The sequence below is a fragment of the Aricia agestis genome, chromosome 11, assembly GCF_905147365.1.
Source record: "Aricia agestis chromosome 11, ilAriAges1.1, whole genome shotgun sequence".
In the NCBI taxonomy this organism is placed as follows: domain Eukaryota; kingdom Metazoa; phylum Arthropoda; class Insecta; order Lepidoptera; family Lycaenidae; genus Aricia; species Aricia agestis.
In genome coordinates this window covers 5181643-5201087 of record NC_056416.1, presented here as the reverse complement: position 1 = coordinate 5201087, position 19445 = coordinate 5181643, and the positions used below count along the sequence as shown (strand labels likewise).

Here is a 19445-nt window from a genome sequence, read left to right as displayed (position 1 = left end):
ATCTCCAACCCAAATTTCAGCAAAATCGGCTCAGCGGTTTGGAAGTGAAGCGGTAACAGACAGACAGATACACTTTCGCATTTATAATATTAGTATGGATTAATTAAAATGTGGAATTATAATATGGATTAATTAATAAAAAATTAAATTATAAGTTACTATTTAAGGTAATATGTATGTTGAGTTATCAAGTATGTTCAATTTTCCTAAGAAAATCGTGCGACATGTCAGCGATGAAGGAAGGCATGATTGCCCATAAGATTTCCACGGTGTTTCGTCGATATATCCGAGATCATAAATTTCATCGCAATCGAGAGTCCGCCTGATCAATGGGCGCCGAGGCAGGGCGCCTGCGCGAGGGCGCGCGGGGCGGCGCGGGGCGACGCGGGGCAGCTCTGCGCGGCAGTGCGCGAGCCGAGCTCACCGCGCGCCATGGCCGCGCCGCGCGACTGACAGAGCGACCTGCCGTCCCTCATCCCACGCCCAACACTAGGTAACGTATCCCGGCTATAACCCGACGGCACCACGGTGTGTACTCTCGACTGCTCTCATGCTCTGGTGGTTAGTCGATTTCATTATATGCGCTTTCGCTTGCACCTTAGCAGGTAAATAAACAACCGCTACTTATGTAACCGGGAACCGTGCAGCTGCTTATTACCAGCTAATGGGGCAGCTGAATTATTGATGAACGACTCCTAATCATTTAATTTGCAAAGTTACTACCGTATTACTTTGGTTTTAGGAAATAGTTTGCATCAGCTTACCCTATATTTTAGCTTATCAATTAGTAGTTTATTTTTTATCGGCTAATACTCCTACTAGCTACTGTGTAGTGTGTGCCCAGCTAATTATAATGTTTGTATTTTTATACGCGTAAGTTAATTAATGTCGTCTTTTTTACCCCATAAACATAAAAATTGTTTATTTCTCTATTTTGAATAAATTTAACTTAGAAGGTAGGTAAATCTCCTGCCTAGGACCCTACCACAAAGTGATACCACGATCCACGAAACAACAGGTAGGAAATAAAAGGATATGTGTAAAATACATGGAGCGATTTTACTTTCTAACAAAATTCTACTTTCAGTTGCTTTAAAACATTAATAATAGGTTTAAAATACTTTAATTTGTGTTATATTTATATTGGTACAACAAAAGGATCCATCGCCGAGTCTCTCGCGGTTCGGACATGCGCGAAGATCCTCTTATCTTCACATTCCTGCAGAAAATATCACGCAAAAACATACATCCCTAGCTGTATACCTATGATTTCAGAACGGGTATTGTAAAATTGTGCCTAGGTTCTCGTGTGTTATGTTGGTACTTGTAATAATTGTAAACTAACATTACTTCAGAATTCAGATAGCAAATAAATAGCAATGTTTCTACAAAAACATGTTTTGTAGCCATAATAATATTATTACGTGCCTTGTCGAAATATGTAGCTATCTTTAACCAATAACTAATAACATTATCGTTAACAATAGCACAATGTTAATTTTAATGACTGTATCCTAAGCATGAAAACCTCGCGCAAGCGTCTATCGAGTTATTTCAAAATTGGTGATTAGCTTTCATATCACTCTTACCAGCACTGGATTTATAATTAATAGGTTGTATAGGTGCGGCCTAGGGGCGGCAGCGAAATAAAGTGGCCTACACGTCTTACAAAATATATAAATCCGGCAATGACTCGTACCAGTCAACAGCCAACTCGCAGAAGGTTAGAACTTCGTTGGCTTAGAAGAAAAACGAGTCAAAGAAATAGAAGTTATGAATTGCTGGTCGTAGATGATAAATAATTGTTTTCTTATAAACTTGGTGAAGTTGCATCTTGGTGTTGTCTCAGCCCTGAAACCAAAAGCAAACTACAAATTTAAATATTGTTTGCAGATAAAAACACATCAAATGAAAGTATTATAAAATTTGTCAACCAGTCTGTTTGTTCCGGGTTTAAATCTCTGAAACGGCTCAACCGATTTGACCGAACCGGCAAAAAATAGCTATTTGATGCAACTTAATGGTAACAATCAACAGAACCGAACCGATCAACAACACCGAAAAGTAACTATTTGATGAAACTTAATGGTAACACACCTGAGTAATAAGAAAAACATAAAATTTTACCAAGTTTTCTAATAGTACGTGAGCCCTAGAATTTTTTTTTATTGCTATCAAGCAAATTTTTTGTGAGTAGCTTCATTTTGATAAGAAGATCAACATTTTTATTTGCGAAAAATCTCGAAAGTGGTAGCTAACAGAGATAGAAAGGATTTCATACTTTGAATTGATAGTCCTAAAATATAGACTGTTTTATTTGTAGGACAGTGTTACTCTTAAATTATATAACTACTAGATGATGCCCGCAATTCTGTTGCGCCAAAATTCAATTATCACGCGCGAACCGTACATTTTCCTGGATAAAAGTATCATATGTCCTTTCCCGGGACTCAAAGTATCTCCATGCCAAATTTCAGCAAAATCGGTTCAGCGGTTTGAGCGTGAAGAGGTAACAGACAGACAGACTGACGCACTTTCGCATTTATAATTTTAATATGGATGTACGTCTCTATATCTATGTTAACATACAAAGATAATAATATATGTACTTATAGAGTTTATTAAACCTAGGGCACAAAGAAATTTCTATGGCCGCCATGGGTTTTGGGGTGAACGCTCCTTATAATAGGCTATGACCGAACACAATAAATCGATTTCCAGTTATTTTTCCGAGAACCCGACGAACTATTGATACACGTTCGGTCCTGTTGATTGCTTTTTGCATGGAAAATGGATTTCATTCTTGTAATATAATTATAACTAAGTGCTTCCCGCGACTTTCGTATTTCTGTCGCAAAAACAATAATTTTTTTGTCATCGCAATATCTTTTAGTTTTAAATAGGACCCAAAGTATCTATATTTTGTAGATATTAATATTATATTTCATTGTTTGTTTAGTGGTTTAAACACGAAGGGGACATTAAAATTATATACCTCTATACTTACATGTACCTACTTCTCTGATAGTACATAGTTTTCTATGGCACATTTACTAAAAATTATAAAATCTGCTAAAAAGAACCTTGCAAATTAATTTATCTGGAACCGCGTTAAAATCATAATAATTATGTTTACTCTAGGCGTTGCTATGCCTGCTTCTGACCTAAATATCAGACCTCTATTTAATATTTACTTGACACTACAAATGGTGAAATGTTAAACAGTACTCCGCTTTTGAAAAAATATTAGATTCTATCCATAAAAATAAGGAAAAGAAACATTTTAAATGAAGAAAGATTAAAACTATATTTAAATCCCTTACCTATACAGTGTGTAACAAAAATAAGTGATAATACTTTTGGGCGTGTACGTGTTCCTTGTAGAGAGTTCACTATGAAAGTAGCAGCTCTGAAAGACGAAAATTTTTTTCACTTTTGTATGGGCAAGGGCCCGAGCGTCACGAGTTTCCCCATACAAAAGTAAAAAAAAAATTGGTCTTTCAGCGCTGCTACTTTCACAGTCAACTCTCTACAAGGAACACGTATACACGAAGTATTATCACTTATTTTTGTTACATTCTGTATAATCGAGATATTGCCGCAAAAATCCAGCAGGAACCGTTCCTACATTTTCCTGCGGTAAAATGTAGTCTGTGTTCTTTGAGCACGTCGTTTCATTAAAATCTTTCTAGTTGCTTCAGAGGTATCTTAATGCTAAAAATAATGATAAAATATCATACTTCAAAAACGGCTAAACTAGAAAACTAAACGAAACTACCCCCACGCAGGGCCATTCATTTAACGCTTTTCTCATCGCCATATCTCCGTCTATGCAACAATTTTAATGAGAGCTTATGAAGCGGCATTGTAAAGATGCTCAACTCGCTCGAGTAGAGCACGTCATTATAAAGACCACTTATCTCGATTATCTTAGGTGCTTAAGCCTAAAATTCCCCCATGACTGAAATTTACGACAAGAAAAGATTTCACGTTATCATTTTATCATAAGATACCGCGGCTCGGTTCCACTCTGACGCGTTTTTAGAAACAATTGCAATGCGAATCGAAAAGTGCTTCGTTAGTTTGAGTTGACGCTCAAAGAGGGATTCGCAACGAGAAATAACAAGGTTAGTTATCAGAATTTAATTACTTCGTTTCGATTCACACATCACGTTGTAAAGTGTTTATGTTTGTTACTCCTCCATGCAAAATGTACTGAACGGATTATAAGAATCTTTATCAATATTAAATTGCTTTGAAATGTAGTAGTTTAGGCTTTGGATTACTTCAAGTCTATCACGTAAAAGTATATTATTCCCGAATCCCGTGCTATGTTAGCTAGTTTTAATTTTAAAGTGAACAAAAGAGAACTCTAATATACTCCACTAAATAGAAGTACCATTCATAGCGGCGGCATAATGTTTAAATTGGTGGCATTATAGCTAACACTGAGTTTACATTGAGCACAAAATAAAATAAAACACAGAGACACGTTTTGATTTCTGATGAGTAGCCTGTAGCTGTTTCTTTGACCTAGTTGTTTTTTGCATCGTTCGCAATAATATGGTGCAGGTCAGAAGAGTTCAATTTGATTAATTTGATTTTAGTCAATGAATAAGGTCACTGGACAATAATTTTTCAATTGCATTTAATAAATATTTTATTGGATGTTTAGATAAATAAATTGAAAATGTAGAGTTGTTTTGAAGTATTTGTAATAAAATCGGCCAAGTGCGAGTTGGACTCGCGCACGAAGGGTTCCGTACCGTTATAGGGCGAAAGTAGAGAAAAAATATATATTTTTTGTATGGGAGCCCCTCTTAAATATTAATTTTATTTTGTTTTTAGTGTTTGTTAATATAGTGGCAACACATTCTGTGAAAATTTCAAAGCATTATGCCCGTTTTCACCAACGACACCTAAAATTTAGGTGTCCCTTAGGGCTATATAAGGGGCACCTAACGCAAGTTCTGTTTTCACCGAAGTTTAAGTAACACCTAAACCATTATAATTTAGGGGATGAATTGACAAGCCCGTAAAACTTAGGTGACGTATATTTTGATTAAATAAATAACTAGACGTTGCCTGGGTCTTCCGTTGGCACGGGAACCACACATTTTTCGGGATTAAAACTCAATCTTATTATCATTAATGATTAACCAAAACTCAAAATATTATTATATCGTGTTTCATAAGAATCGGTTATGAGGTTTAAGCGTGGAGAGGTAACAGACAAACAAACAAGCACAACTTTATAATTTTAGTGTATATTAAATGATAATATACAATGCTATAGAAACTATTAAACAACCTTAAATATTTTTAACGAAATTAGTAGTTACATTTAATGTAAGAAAAAATTACTTTCAGATACCTACGTTAATATGAGATGTCATCTATAGACGAGTTCGTCAACTCCTCGGCATGGCTGGTCAAGGTACAAGGGATTAGCAGGACAATTTGGTAACTGCGTATTCGGAACATTAATTCAAAATCTGAAAAAGTTATTTTACACTAGATGACGCCCGCACATCCGTTGCGCCAAAACTCGATTATCGCGTGGGAACCGTACATTTCTCCTGGATAAAAAGTATCCTATGTCATTTGGGACTCAATGTATGTCCATACCCAGCAAACAGACAGACATACACACTTTCGCATTTAAAATATTAGCATGGATTGGAATTTCCATGAGTGTTATCCTTATAATAATAAGTTGGCTTTGATCCTATAAGTAACAGACAACAGTGTCATCAGAGTGTAAGTTTTTGTTATTAATTCTGCCGTTTTTCTAAACGGAAGAATAAATTTTGTTTATGCCAAATTATGACAAAAAGAAATTAATTACTTTAATTTGTTTTTGTCATTATGGACGCAGTTTCCGTTACATAATATATCTAATAGTTAACTTCCTAACCTAGAAAGTTACAAGCCCTACATACTCCAAGGTTTACATACTCTGAACGATATGCTATAAAGGCCTGGAGATACTGACACAAAATTCTTGGTCATTTGTACCAGTATGGCGGTTTTACAGGGGTATAATTACGTAAAGGCAAAAAGGAAAATGATGGTCATAGCGCTCGCACTGGCAGCCCAAACGCGTGGGCGTTAATCGAACGTGTCGAACGATTTGTTCCATAAAAATGCTTGTATTTTCAGATAGTCGAAAAAAAATAAGTAGGCGAAAGCGTAATGCCATACTTGTCGGGTGCGGCTTACAGCCCGCCATACCGACGTGAATACGTTAATTTTAATTAAAAAATTGAACCATTTGTACCAGGCTAATTTTTGCATAGCTAATCATCGTCGAGTAGCCATTCACAAAAATCACCTTGCCATACTTTTCTGTAATTTTTTTTTTCGCCAAACGATTTGTACCACCCTGAAACTTTTTTAACAGTTCCCTGTATGATCATAAATAGGACCCTGATAATGCCATACCTGTGGGAGGCAGCGAATATGAACAATATTATTTCAAAATCCTAAGATTTTATGCGTAATTTCAAATGGTTTTTCAAATATGGCGCTACTTTTTCCCTCTACTACAAGTATGGCAAATATAATAATGGTCACATTGTATCGTATAATTTCCAAAAATCCAAATGTACAAATTGTTCAAGTTTTATCACTTTTTTGCTCAAGTCCGAGAGTCATCCCGCCCCATGGTTACAATCTGTAACAATTTTTTTTTTGGTACAATTGCCAAATGACGAGACTACAATGATGCCATGATGTAAAAAATGATTTTACGTATTTTATAGTCGTATTTTTGAAACGTGTCAAATAAATAAGTATTTGAAGTATGGCAACACTTTTTCCCCCTACTAGAAGTATGGCAAAAATAATAACGGTTATATTTTGTCAAATACTTTCCAAAAATTTAAATGCCATACTGGTACAAATCGTTTGGCGAAAAAAAAAATTGCACCTTTGCAGTGGTATGGCGGCCATTGGGCGCTGTCGGAAAAGTATGGCAAGGTGATTTTCGTGAATGGGCCAAATATATATTCAATCAGATTTTTTGTTTCATTAAACCAGTTTATATATACCCCCCCCCCCCCCCCCCCACACACATTATGTTACAAACACGCAGCTGAGAACTGTTTCTGCTGGGCCTATAGTGGGTTAGATATCAATGTTAATCTGTTACGGACATGGAATACTCTCGATATAGCAATACCACTTGCATCAGAACTATCCATTGACGCCGGTTTCGTAAAGAAAGCTTTAATATGCGTTGGCTATATTCTCAGCCCCGGATTTATAAGTAGGGGCGGTAGAGGGTGCAGATTTGGTACAGGGGGCGGCGGAAATAAAGTGGCTTACACTGATCCATACTAATACAATAAATGCGAAAGTGTGTCTGTCTGTCTGTCTGTTACCTCTTCACGCGCGAACCGCTGAACCTATTTTGCTGAAATTTGCCATGGAGATACTTTGAGTCCCGAGAAAGGACATAGGATAGTTTTTATCCCGGAAAAATTTACGGTTCCCCCGAGATACTCATGTAGTAAAAATCTAAATTCGGCACTGTGTTTTGTCAGATACTCATTGTTTTGAAATGATAATTTTTTATGTTTATTTTATGAAATGATATTACTTGATATTGTTAAAAGGTATAAAAAGTAACTAATCCTACCAAAAAACATTTTATGTAAAATATTGCCAAGACGACCACATAAGGTTTTGTGAAAAAGATATCAGATCTCATGTAGAGCTAAGCATCTGAATGTATACGGCCTAACTCTACCGACACTAACTAGGTACAAAAAATTCTAGATAACAGTTAAACTGTATGGCTTCGCCGTGTCACTATAACCGTCGTGGAGGTGATGCGAATATTTAGTTTTTGATCTGAAGTTAGTAACAGTTAGATAATATTAGTTACATTGATACTGGCTATAAAGAGAACCTACAGCAAGCTCATTGCAAAAAAATAGTATTTGATGCACATCCTAGACTATAACTACTTATATTATAGCTCCACAATGGTTAACTTCCTTAACATTGATTTCACTTCCTATTGCTACGGTATAAGGAACCGTTGATGGACAGTATCCAGCAAAGAGTGAGCAACCAACATGGCCGCCCACTAAACTCCCAATAAACAAACTATTAAAACGCCATAAAATAGTGATACTTAAAACTGCAAATAACATGTGAGTAATTTTGTATTTACATTTTATGCACTGTTTACACACTGTGAACCGCAAAGTAGTTTATTTGTCAGTTTATTTTATCGAGTTTTAATAGATTTCTAATAGGAATTTTATTTTGGTTGAAACTTAAAGAACATTAATTTCATGTTACACAAACACATACTATTTATTATGTTTCTAGTAATTAATTACATAAGAAATGAGGTACATAATATTACTTACATCAAATTAGGTACCCTACCTACGTAAAAAAATATTTTTATTATTCTATTCTGGTTTCAAGTTTTGTATGTAAATTAATTTTAAATATTCATTTTAGCGATTTGTTTTAGGTCCACAAACTAATTATGTCTCTCTATTTTTATTTTTTCTACTCAATAGTCAATATCTACTTAGGTACCCATTGTCAGGTATTTTGGCTTTATAAAATAAGTACCTATGTATAATGTTTTGTTTTCATTAAGTACTTTTTTTTTTATATTCCGTTTAAGGCGAGCAGCAACCCCATTTTGTTATTTCTTAATTCCCGGTTCACCTAGTTTCAATATAGTTAATAAAGCAAGCTAAAAAATATGAGATGTAGAGCACTATATTTATAAGTGTTGAAATCATAAATATTTTAATAAAAAATAATACTTTCGCTGTAATTAATTTATAAACTCAGCTCCGACAAAAATCTTTATAATCAAAATTTAAGTATAAACCCTTTAACATTAGTTTTATATTATTGGTCTAATAATATAATTATCCCTAAAAATAGCAATATGCTCTCTTCAGTCAACGAATAATAAATTCTTCGGTAGGAGCTTTTAGTTCTTGTAAGTCACGTAAGTCTTAGTATTAGTAATAGTTAGTAGTTATTAAGAGGATACAACAGCGGCTAGAGAAATGAAAAAAAAGTACGTGTAATGTCTATAGCTGTCTCCCTTACCTCAAGCCTATACCGCAGAACGCGATAGAGACAACTGCAGAAAATCCAGAAAATCAACGATTCGTTGTCCCCTGATTCCTTCTCCAAAACTTAACCGATTTAAGTACTTTTTTCATTAAAGATTAAAAAAAGGCTTGAGCTGTGTTCCTATGTTTTGCTTTTTTTGTATAATCTATCCAAATCTGTTTTCTGGACGTTTGAACACAGTGGAAAATCTGGCCATTTTTTTGGGTTTTTGAACGTTCATATCTTATTTAATAATTAAATTATGAAAAAAAAGAAAACATAGGGACATTGTATTAGTGGCCGCAGATATTCAGGAAAAAAATTATAACTCTAGTAGCATTATCCAGGGAGGAAACAGGGGACAACGTTTGTATGGAAAAAATGGCGGTGTGGAATCCTCTTAAGTCTTTCCATTCGGTATTCCTCTGCACCCTGCAGTTCTCATGTAATTATGTGCTATTTCCTAGACGGTGCATACACAATGCCGGTAATCAATATTTTAGTCACTTAGATCTTATTATATTCTACTTGTACATAACAAGGTATTTACATTATGTACTATCAAATAAAATATATCATAGGGTGTAATATTGTGTGTCTATGGTAGGTACGTAATTTAGTAGGGTTTTGATGTCCAGATTAGCCCAACCAAGATCGCGTCTATTTATTTTTATAATTCAACCAAAGAATGTACTTTTGCCAGCTGCCTATGAAACTCTTTCTCCGATGATTTTTACAGCAAGTTTCATAATATTATCTTTTATTTAATTGGGATTATAATTATTATTATTAAGTGCTGTGTTGAAAGCCCGTTGAATAAAAAAAACTCGTAATAAAACATTTTTGTGTATGAACATTTAACACGTAATAAAAATTATTATTTAGTTAAAAGTTTATTGTTCAGAACACGTGGACACACTGTGGACTATACTACACTATGCTACATAATATAGTTTCATAGAATAGTCACATGTAGTCAACAATACTTTTTAAACTACATAATATAATCATGGGCCCATCAATCAAACAAGTTATTCTAGGGCACCGTCACATTACAAAGAAAAATTAATGGAGTCATTAATTATTATTAACTCCCCTACTTGCTGTTTATATTGGTTTACCTATAGTCAGTCTATGAATATAAGTATTTACTAAAACAAGGGCTTCCATATTGTGTCTGTCTGTCAAGCACCTTTTCCAAGACATTAGAAAAAAACAAGATTTTGCAAAAACCGCATAAGTTAGTTTTTTGCTAAAATTTTCTTTAAAGTGTGATAAAATTGATGATTTGTATAATATGTATATTCATAATAATAATAATACAGTCGTCTAGACAAAACGATATAATAGGTATATACCGCAATATGCAACTTTCTGTCTGCTTAAAGAAAGGATTTAAAGTGAAAACTTTTCTTTTAGGAAAATGGTTCTAAGTTTAGTTCCTTACAATACTTAATATAATTTAGATTCGACATTCTCTTCTCAAAATGATGATAATGATGTATACACTTAACAGTTATACATATGATGTATTTAACTTACCTCTGAAATCTACTGCGGGTAGTCTTGTCTTTATTTTAATTTTAAAATCACGAAAACATAATTGATATAATGTACCTATTGTATGTTTACGTAACAATAATCACCTAAAATTTAGCTTTGACAACATTGAAGATGCAGTGGGGCTGAAATAGCGCGAACCGCTTCGAGAAAAGTATGGTACAGCCGTGCCTTTGCTCTAGGCTTGGCTGGGGCACTACCGTACCCCCAGATATCTTATATCTTTAAACGAGCAATTCTTGTATATATAATATATAATTGAAATCTCGGAATCGGCTGCAACGATTTTCATGAAATTTAGTATATAGGGGTTTCGGGGGCGATAAATCGATCTAGCTAGGAATCATTTCTAGAAAATGTCATTTTCATCGGATACCGAGCAAAGCTCGATCAAACAGCTAGTAATTATTAAATCTTAAACTAACAACAAATTTTCATTAAAATCGGTCAAGACATTCGTGATCTACAAATGGACATACAGAACATTCGCATTAGCATAGTTGCATTTAACATGACACAATTTTCGTTCCCACTTTGGCTCTTATGTAAATCAAGAAGCGGCCTTTTCGCTTGATGCAAATATAAGAGTTGAAACTCGGTTTCTTTTCGTTGGATTTTCTGAAACGTGCAAAGTCTTATGCAGTGTTGATATTTTATTTAAGTGTTGCTCTGAAATACGTGTTATATTCAAGACTTAGCGCCTGTTTAACCACGTACTGATAAGTGCCGGATAGGCTATCCACAACTTATCTGACAGTATACTCTATACTCAGATGACTCAGATAGAGTTCACTCTATCTAAAAGTCAAATAAGTTGTGGATAGCCTATCCAGCACTTATCAGTAAGTGGTGAAACAGCTCTTAGTAGGTAGGTATATAGGCACAGTGGAAAATATTATGGCAAAATTTACTTTTGTTAATGGGAAGCAACGATATCAAAATACTACGTACGTAACGTAAAATACGTTCTAATTCTATGCTGGCAAGTAGCAGCAAAATTAACACAAGCGCATTTTTTTTTTTTTATGAAATAAGGGGGCAAGCGAGCAAACGGGTCACCTGATGGAAAGCAACTTCCGTCGCCCATGGACACTCGCAGCATCAGAAGAGCTGCAGGTGCGTTGCCGGCCTTCTAAGGGGTAATAGGGGAGGGTAGGGAAGGGAATAGGGAGGGTACGGAAGGGAATAGGGGAGGGTAGGGAAAGGAAAAGGGTAGGGGATTGGGCCTCCGGTAAACTCACTTACTCGGCGAAACACAGCGGAAGCGCTGTTTCACGCCGGTTTTCTGTGAGGACGTGGTATTTCTCCGGTCGAGCCGGCCCATTCGTGCCGAAGCATGGCTCTCCCACGTCAAAATTTGAACGATTGCCGATATAATCCTACAGGTTAAAGCCACTTAAAGCTAAGCCTGGAATTCAATTTTAAGCCCCAATTTCACCAACATCTGACATTTTAACAAGCTGTTAGCTTGTTAAAATGTCATGTCTTCTCTTTCATTCATAAGAAAAACGAAAGAGGTAACGTGATACTAATTCGAGCGTTAACTTTAACGATCGTTGGTGAAATTGGGGCTAAGGCTGCGTTTCCACCAGAGATGTGTTGCGAGGAATGTGTTTTTGAGAACCAATAGGATCGCTGCATTGACGTGAGCTTGTCGTGACATCGCTCAGCGCGGCGATGCTATTGGATCTTAAAAACACATTCCTCGCAACACATCTCTGGTGGAAACGCAGCCTAAGACCTAAATTCTCCGTTCTAATTGTGTGATATATTGTGTGGAGGCCGCAAAGGAAGATCTTTCGACCGAGCGAGGTGGTATGAGTTCGGTCAGGCCGAATACCAATGACGTCATTTCAGACGTTGTATAATATATCTTGCTGTTCTCCGAAACTGCGATAGCGCGATGCAGGATTGTTAGGAAAATTGTGGGTGCCGCTATATCATCATAATTTTTTTACAATTAATATTGGTGCGATAGGTATGATTATGCTCTTTGTCCCAATGGGAAAGTTTTTTGCTTCAACCAATTTACTGCTTGACTAAGACATTGGGAAAAATAGAGCGCGTTCTAAAATAAAATCGAGTATACTGGACAGTGCTCATGACTTTTTGGATTCGACGCCATGTTGTACACTTTAATGTCACTGGTGAGACAAATGTGACGTATTAATTGTCTTGATGACTTTTTTAGGATGTCACGATTACAAATATGTAATCGTGACATCCTAAAAAAGTCATCAACTCATCATAAACATTCTACGATAAAGCACTGACAAAAATATTTCAGAACGACACAACAGTATCGTCGACTCTTGATATCTTGACTGCTTGACACTGACCTCTATAATACACTGGACAGGCTATGGGACAGCCGACAGGCTATGCCGTACAAAATGACAGCTATTTTTGTGCCGATTTGAAGCGCCGCGGTGAGCGTAGGTACTGTGAACTAATTACATATAAAATTACAACCGCCCGCGCCATTTGCAAAATAATAATTCCAAGTACACTGACTACTGCTTTTACATAGCAATCAGCGCCAATATGGCGACTTTCAAATAGGAACATTTTATTGATAGCGATCGCCTGTCCAGTGTATTATAGAGATCAGTGCTGCTTGAGGACTGACCAGTATACTGGGCTATATTTCGGAGCTAGGCCTCGTGAAATGACAGTGACAGCTACGATAACAATAGACAGCTGTCACATCGATTTCGCTCCCTCGTGACGTGACGGCCACAGCGTTTTTTATAGCGACTAGAAGTAACAGCGTTTGTTTCGCAGGTGTCGGGGGCTGGGCGCGGGCGCTCGCGGCATGCGGCCCCCGCTGCAGACGCCCATGGAGGTCGGCTAGCGCGCCCGCCCCCGCACCCCCCCAACATGGACCTCGCGGACGTGCCCCGACACAGACCACTCGCCTTCGATAAGGTACGTTAAAAATTAAGCAAAAAAGTCGCAGTAGAAATAATGAATAGAACATGCAATATGCATGATAATAATATCATGTGGTCCTAACAGATATGACCACAAAATACGCATTTAAATTTTATTAATCACTACATGTTATAAAACAAAGTCCTTACTTCTGTCTGTCTATACAGACAGACCACGATCAGACATACGTCTGATCGTGGTAAACTCAAAAACACGGATTTCCATGCGCTTTTCAATCGAAATAATGATTTTTCGGGAGGTTTATGCATATTTACATTGTTTAGTTTCTGTGTGCATTTGAGTAAACAAGTGTCGGAAAAATATTCTCCTTTTCTAGATCTGAAAAAAGCTCGCCATAGAATATTATGTCTATCCTTGAAAGTTGAATGTGAACTTCCTGTGCTAACATTTATGTTTAGATTAAACTCTAACTAATAATATTTTCCTCAAGTTCCATAGTAGCTATGACAAATGCAAATATATCTACGGTATCTGCCTCATATTCATCTTAATCCATATCTTTAAAACCATTAAACGAAATCTCAGTAAACACTCTCGGATTACGTGGACTAGAACAATAGTATTAATAATCATGAGCAAGGAGAAAACGAAAGTAAAACTCTAATAATGCGATTTTCTCACTCAATCACCTGATATAAGATAAAACATGATTAGCACATTGCTAACTTTTACTAAGTCGAGGTCTTTGGACGATATTTTTACCAAATACCATGTTTATTGTTTGGGGGATTTTCAAATGTGTTAGTCGCGCTAAAACTCGAAAACGGCTGGACGGATTGGGCTGATTTTAGTCTTAAAATATTCGTAGAAGTCCAGGGAAGGTTTTAAAGTGACACGAAGTTCACCGGGACAGCTAGTATTTTAATAAATATGTAATAATAATAACTCCCACACCGGTTTCGGGGACGGTGTCGGCTTCATTGAAACTAAGCCAGTTACCCAGGAGTATTTTTATAATGCCCATGTGTGTGTGCAGTATACGAGAGCGCTCTCTATTCCTTTTACTCCCATAACCCAGTGGGACGGACGACCGTCACGACTGGCGAGATATCAGGTGCAGGACCGACTTTTAACATGCCCATCCAAAGCGTGGATCATCTTATTTGTTAGACAATCAGGTGATCATTCTGCATTGTCCTAACCAAACTTGGAAATACTTAACATGTTTCCAACGCGGGAAACATGTTCGTTTCCAGTGTGAAACAAAAATAAGTGATAAGACGTTTTTATGCTCAAGTGCAATCTCGTCAAACTCGCGGGATCTCGCCTTTTTTTTGTCCGAGATCAATCTCGCTAAAAAAGGTCGAGATCTCGCGAGATCTCGTTCTCGCGAGATCTCGGCCTTTTTTAGCGAGATTGCATTCCCTTCAGCGCTGCTACTTACACAGTGAACTCTTTACAAGGAACACGTACACACCCTAAAGTATTATCACTTATTTTTTTTACATTTTGTATAATAAGAAGTTGATGTCTGCAACTCCGTTACGCTAAAATTCATTAATCGCGCGGGAACCGGACATTTTTGCGGGGATGAAAATTATCGTTTGTCCTTTCCCGTGACTCAAAGTACCTCCGTAGTCCACACCCTTTTCAGTAGTTTAAAGAGTGAAGAGGTAAAAGACAGACAGACACACGTTTGCATTTAAACCCCTCAACCCCCAAGCGACAGCCGGCTGCCGGATATAGCAATTGAAAATCTATTGTGTCTGCGATATCCACGATTGTGGTGTTAATATTATTAGTATGGATGTTATCTCAGAATATTCCATAATAAGACACTTATCATGAGTGAGACAGCCTGCTGTCAAAGAGCTGCGATCGAAGTAACATTCTACTTTCGAGGGTATTAGAATCGACCACGAATGGTTGGTGACCCATACGTATATGTAAGTAATGCGACGTTTTTATTCAGCCACTACTGCTACTCCTTGCTGCCGGAAATATTGCCTCGAATACTTCTGCGGCAGTAACGACGCGAGTTTACACTCAGCCCCCCTACAGCCGCGTCGGATAGCGGCAGCGGCATGAAGAGTTGCAGCACGAGTGACTATTTACATTCTCGCGCTGCCCACTTCCCTGCTCACTTCCCTGCTCACTTCCCTGCCCAACAGGGCTGAATATAACGACGAATAAAGTTCACAAAATAGTGCAGACGTCAGAAGTTATAATGGAAGCGTCGAAAGTAATTGACTTTGCCCGCGGATTTCCGCCCGTCTATTGTTACCTAAGTTTGAAATCGCTGATACTGCTTCGGACTAGAAAAACGTAAATAAAACTTCAGATTTGCTTTTCAGGGCCTTTACTTAAGTTACATTAAAAATCAACAGCGAAATAAAAAATCAAAATCAAGTCGCTTTTAAGTTTAGTGGCACTTTTGACTCCATAAGCCAAGTTTTGATTTCGGGCTTGTCGAACAAAACTTGACTGAATGGCACAGCTGTTGGTTCGGTCCTTAGATGCATTATGTCATTTTCTTAAAGATACTTCTTATTTTATTTACAACAAGAAATGTACAGTATAATTCCTTTTACTCATAAAATAACAATATCAGTGATGAAACCAATTTTACCCATTAACATTTGGGGTAAAATGTTAACTGAAGTAAAAACTTAAGTAAGTCTTATTCTAATTTAAAAACGCGTTAGACACGATACGCTTATTAGTGAAAATTCCAAGTAAAATATTACTTGAAAATGCTAATTTTATGGTTTTAAAACTTTATAATTAGCGATCCCTTTATAGTTCTACGAAATGTAATGAATAGATTTTTAAACGTGTACTAATAAATAATTTGATTTTGATTAAAATAACTTAAGTCACGAAACGCGTTTATTTATAAATAATCTAAATTAAAAGCCTTTTTAATTTGCTGACAGCTTAGTGCTTACTAATATCATAAAATATGTGTGTTTGTTACTTCTTCAGGTCTAAACGGCTGAAGTGATTTTGATGGGAATGGAGTTAGCTAATATCTTGGATTAACACATAGCCTACATTTTCTGCGAAAAACATCTTATCGGAAATCATACTAAAGTAAATTTTTAGGTTTTTAAGCGGGTAGCACCGCGGAGGCTAGTATTATAATATTACACAGATAGAAAATACCCCGCTCAGTCGGCTGGCCTTAAAAGTATAAAAGTTAGCCGGCAAAGCCTTATTGATTAACGATTTGAGCTTTCGCTACGTGTGTAATTTGTGCCGAGCTTGCCAACTGTGGCTTCTGGATTTAAGCTCTCGACTAGTCGCGGCCGGTGTAGGCTTCTGGCTATAAGTAGTATAAGCATATGGTGGTCTACTATGCTGTTTAACAGCATAGTAGACCACTATATGCTTACACTACCCGACTATCGAGCTAAAAGGAGAGTAAACAATTTTGTCGGACTACCTATGTATGTATTATGTATATCAAGTTTATCAACATTACTTACGGACTTATCGTATTTGGACGGGCAATATCAAGTCAGTGTAGTCATGAGTCGTGACTCGTGATAATATGTCGGCTGGGCTTGACATAACCCGCCCGAATTAACTAGGAACCAATTTCTTGATAGTACATTTTTACATGTTAATTTCGAATCCATCCTATATTTCGTGCTGGTTTAAATTCAAAACAATTAAGTACTTAGTTCAAAACAAAAGCTTTGATTAAGTACAACCATTTGTTGAAAACAATAGCAAATTATAATATTGTATTGAACTATTGACCAATAACCACATTGCAATCCATTAATATCATTTATTGGAGTGCAAATTTTGAAGCATGCACGATTGCAAAAATTATCATAATAATATTGCAGTTAAGCTGACAAAGTGTAATTTCATACTCCATAGAATTTATTTGCATTGGAATATTTTTACTCGACAACGGCAGTTTTTTCGAGTAGACCGTATATCACTTATATGTATGTAACTTTGTCGAATCTATGTAATTGTATAATACAGTACAATACATAGATTCGACGCCTCCGTGGTCCAGTGGTCTAGAGCGCGGCTCTTGACTCGGAGGTCGTGGGTTCGATTCCCGCGTTGGAAACATGTTATCTCCAAGTTTGGTTAGGACTATGCAGGCTGATCACCTGATTGTCTGACAAGTAAGATGATCCATGCGTCGTATGGGCATGTAAAAAGTCGGTCCTGCGCCTGATCTCACGCCAGTCGTGTCGGTCTTCCGTCCCACTGGGTTATGAGAGTAAAGGAATAGGGAGTGCTCTTGTGTACTGCGCACACACTTGGGCACTATAAAATTACTCCTGCGTACCTGGCCTGGTTTCAACGAAACCGGTGTGGGGGGTATTATTATTATAATGTAAGTATAGCACACAGAATAAACTAAATACTTCGTTAAAAGGAAAAACTGGATGTAGGTATCAATAATTATTATTTACTGCGTATGGTATTTATAATAACATTTCTATTGCGCGCGCCCTTGGGCCCAAGCTGCATGGTCAGATTTGAGCCAGAAAAGTTATGAAATTCTTCTTTCCTGTGAGAGTCACACTAGGTAGTTAGTGTTTTTCGGGGGGCTTATATACCTCTATTTTGCTGGGTATGGAGATAATTTGAGTTCCAGGAAAGAGGATACTTTTCATCCCAGAAAAATGTACGGTTCCCGCCCGATAGACGAATTTTGGCCTAACGGCGTTGTGGTCGTTATCTAGTAATCTATACGGTGTGTAACAAAAATAAGTGATAATACTTTAGGGTGTGTAAGTGTTCCTTGTAGAGAGTTCACTGTGAAAGTAGCAGTGCTGAAAGATGATTTTTTTTCACTTTTGTCTGGGCAAGGGTAGCGTAGCGTCACGAGTTTCCCCATACAAAAGTGAAAAAAAAGTTGGTCTTTCAGCGCTACTACTTTCACAGTGAATTCTCTACAAGGAACACGTACACACCCTAAAGTATTATCACTTATTTTTGTTACACCCTGTATAATCGAGTTATAAAAATACTACTTAAATTTTTGTTCTCCGTCTCAGTCTACGATCTTCTCTAAACACAAATAGCCCAACGAAATTGCTGAAAGCGATAATTTCACGTACAATACAGGAAAAATCTAAGTGACCCTTATATGAAGGACCCGGAGGGCGGGCGGGATCGATCCGTGACGTCAGCGCCTTAGCCTTCGAGCCGGGACGAGTTACGTAAACGACGACCAAACGTCAAAATATTCAAAACGAAGATTACCCTGTCAAAATGACGTATGTTTATAGTAATAAATTGAAATGAAAAAAAATCGGCCAGGTGCGAGTCTGACTCGCGCAAGAAGGGTTCTGTACCGGTATAGAGCGAAAGTACACAAAAAATTGTGTTATTGTATGGGAGCCCTCTTAAAGTACAAATATAATTAAGGATTTTGTGAAAATTTCAAGTGCTTAGCTGTTACCATTATCGATTACGAGCAAAAAATAGCAAAAAATTGCATTTGTTGTATGGGAGCCCCCCTTAAATATTTAATTTATTTTGTTTTTAGTATTTGTTGTTACAGCGCGAGCGGCAACAGATATACAAAATCTGTGAAAATTTCAGAAGTCTAGCTATAATGGTTCTTGAGTTACAGCCTGGAGACACACAGACAGACAGACAGACGGACAGATGGACAGACATCGAAGTCTTAGTAATAGGGTTCCGTTTTTACCCTTTGGGTACGGAACCCTAAAAACTGGGGAGAATAAAATCCATAGGTACCTAATATTATAAATGCGAACTTAATATTATAAATGTGTGTTTGTCTGTCTGTTACCTCTTCACGCCCAAACCGCTGAAACCGATTTCACTGGGTATAGAGATACTTTTTATACCGGAAAAATGTACAATTTCCGCGCAATAAACAAATT

General features: G+C 36.9%; 1 protein-coding gene across 4 annotated transcripts in view; it reads left to right on the top strand.

Annotated features, from left to right (window-relative positions):
• The first annotated feature begins 406 nt into the window (after nucleotides 1–406).
• LOC121731510 overlaps nucleotides 407–19445 on the top strand; it is a 35229-nt gene continuing 16190 nt past the window's right edge. Inside the window, exons 1-3 of one of the 4 annotated variants that reach the window (XM_042120947.1) lie at nucleotides 4006–4127; nucleotides 5371–5437; nucleotides 13444–13587. In XM_042120947.1, the coding sequence (XP_041976881.1) occupies nucleotides 5390–5437; nucleotides 13444–13587 (192 nt within the window). In that variant the 5' untranslated portion in view covers nucleotides 4006–4127; nucleotides 5371–5389. Of the gene's footprint in view, nucleotides 562–4005; nucleotides 4128–5370; nucleotides 5438–13443; nucleotides 13588–19445 lie in introns of those variants that run through there. The other 3 variants (XM_042120948.1, XM_042120949.1, XM_042120950.1) reach the window with 3 other exon arrangements.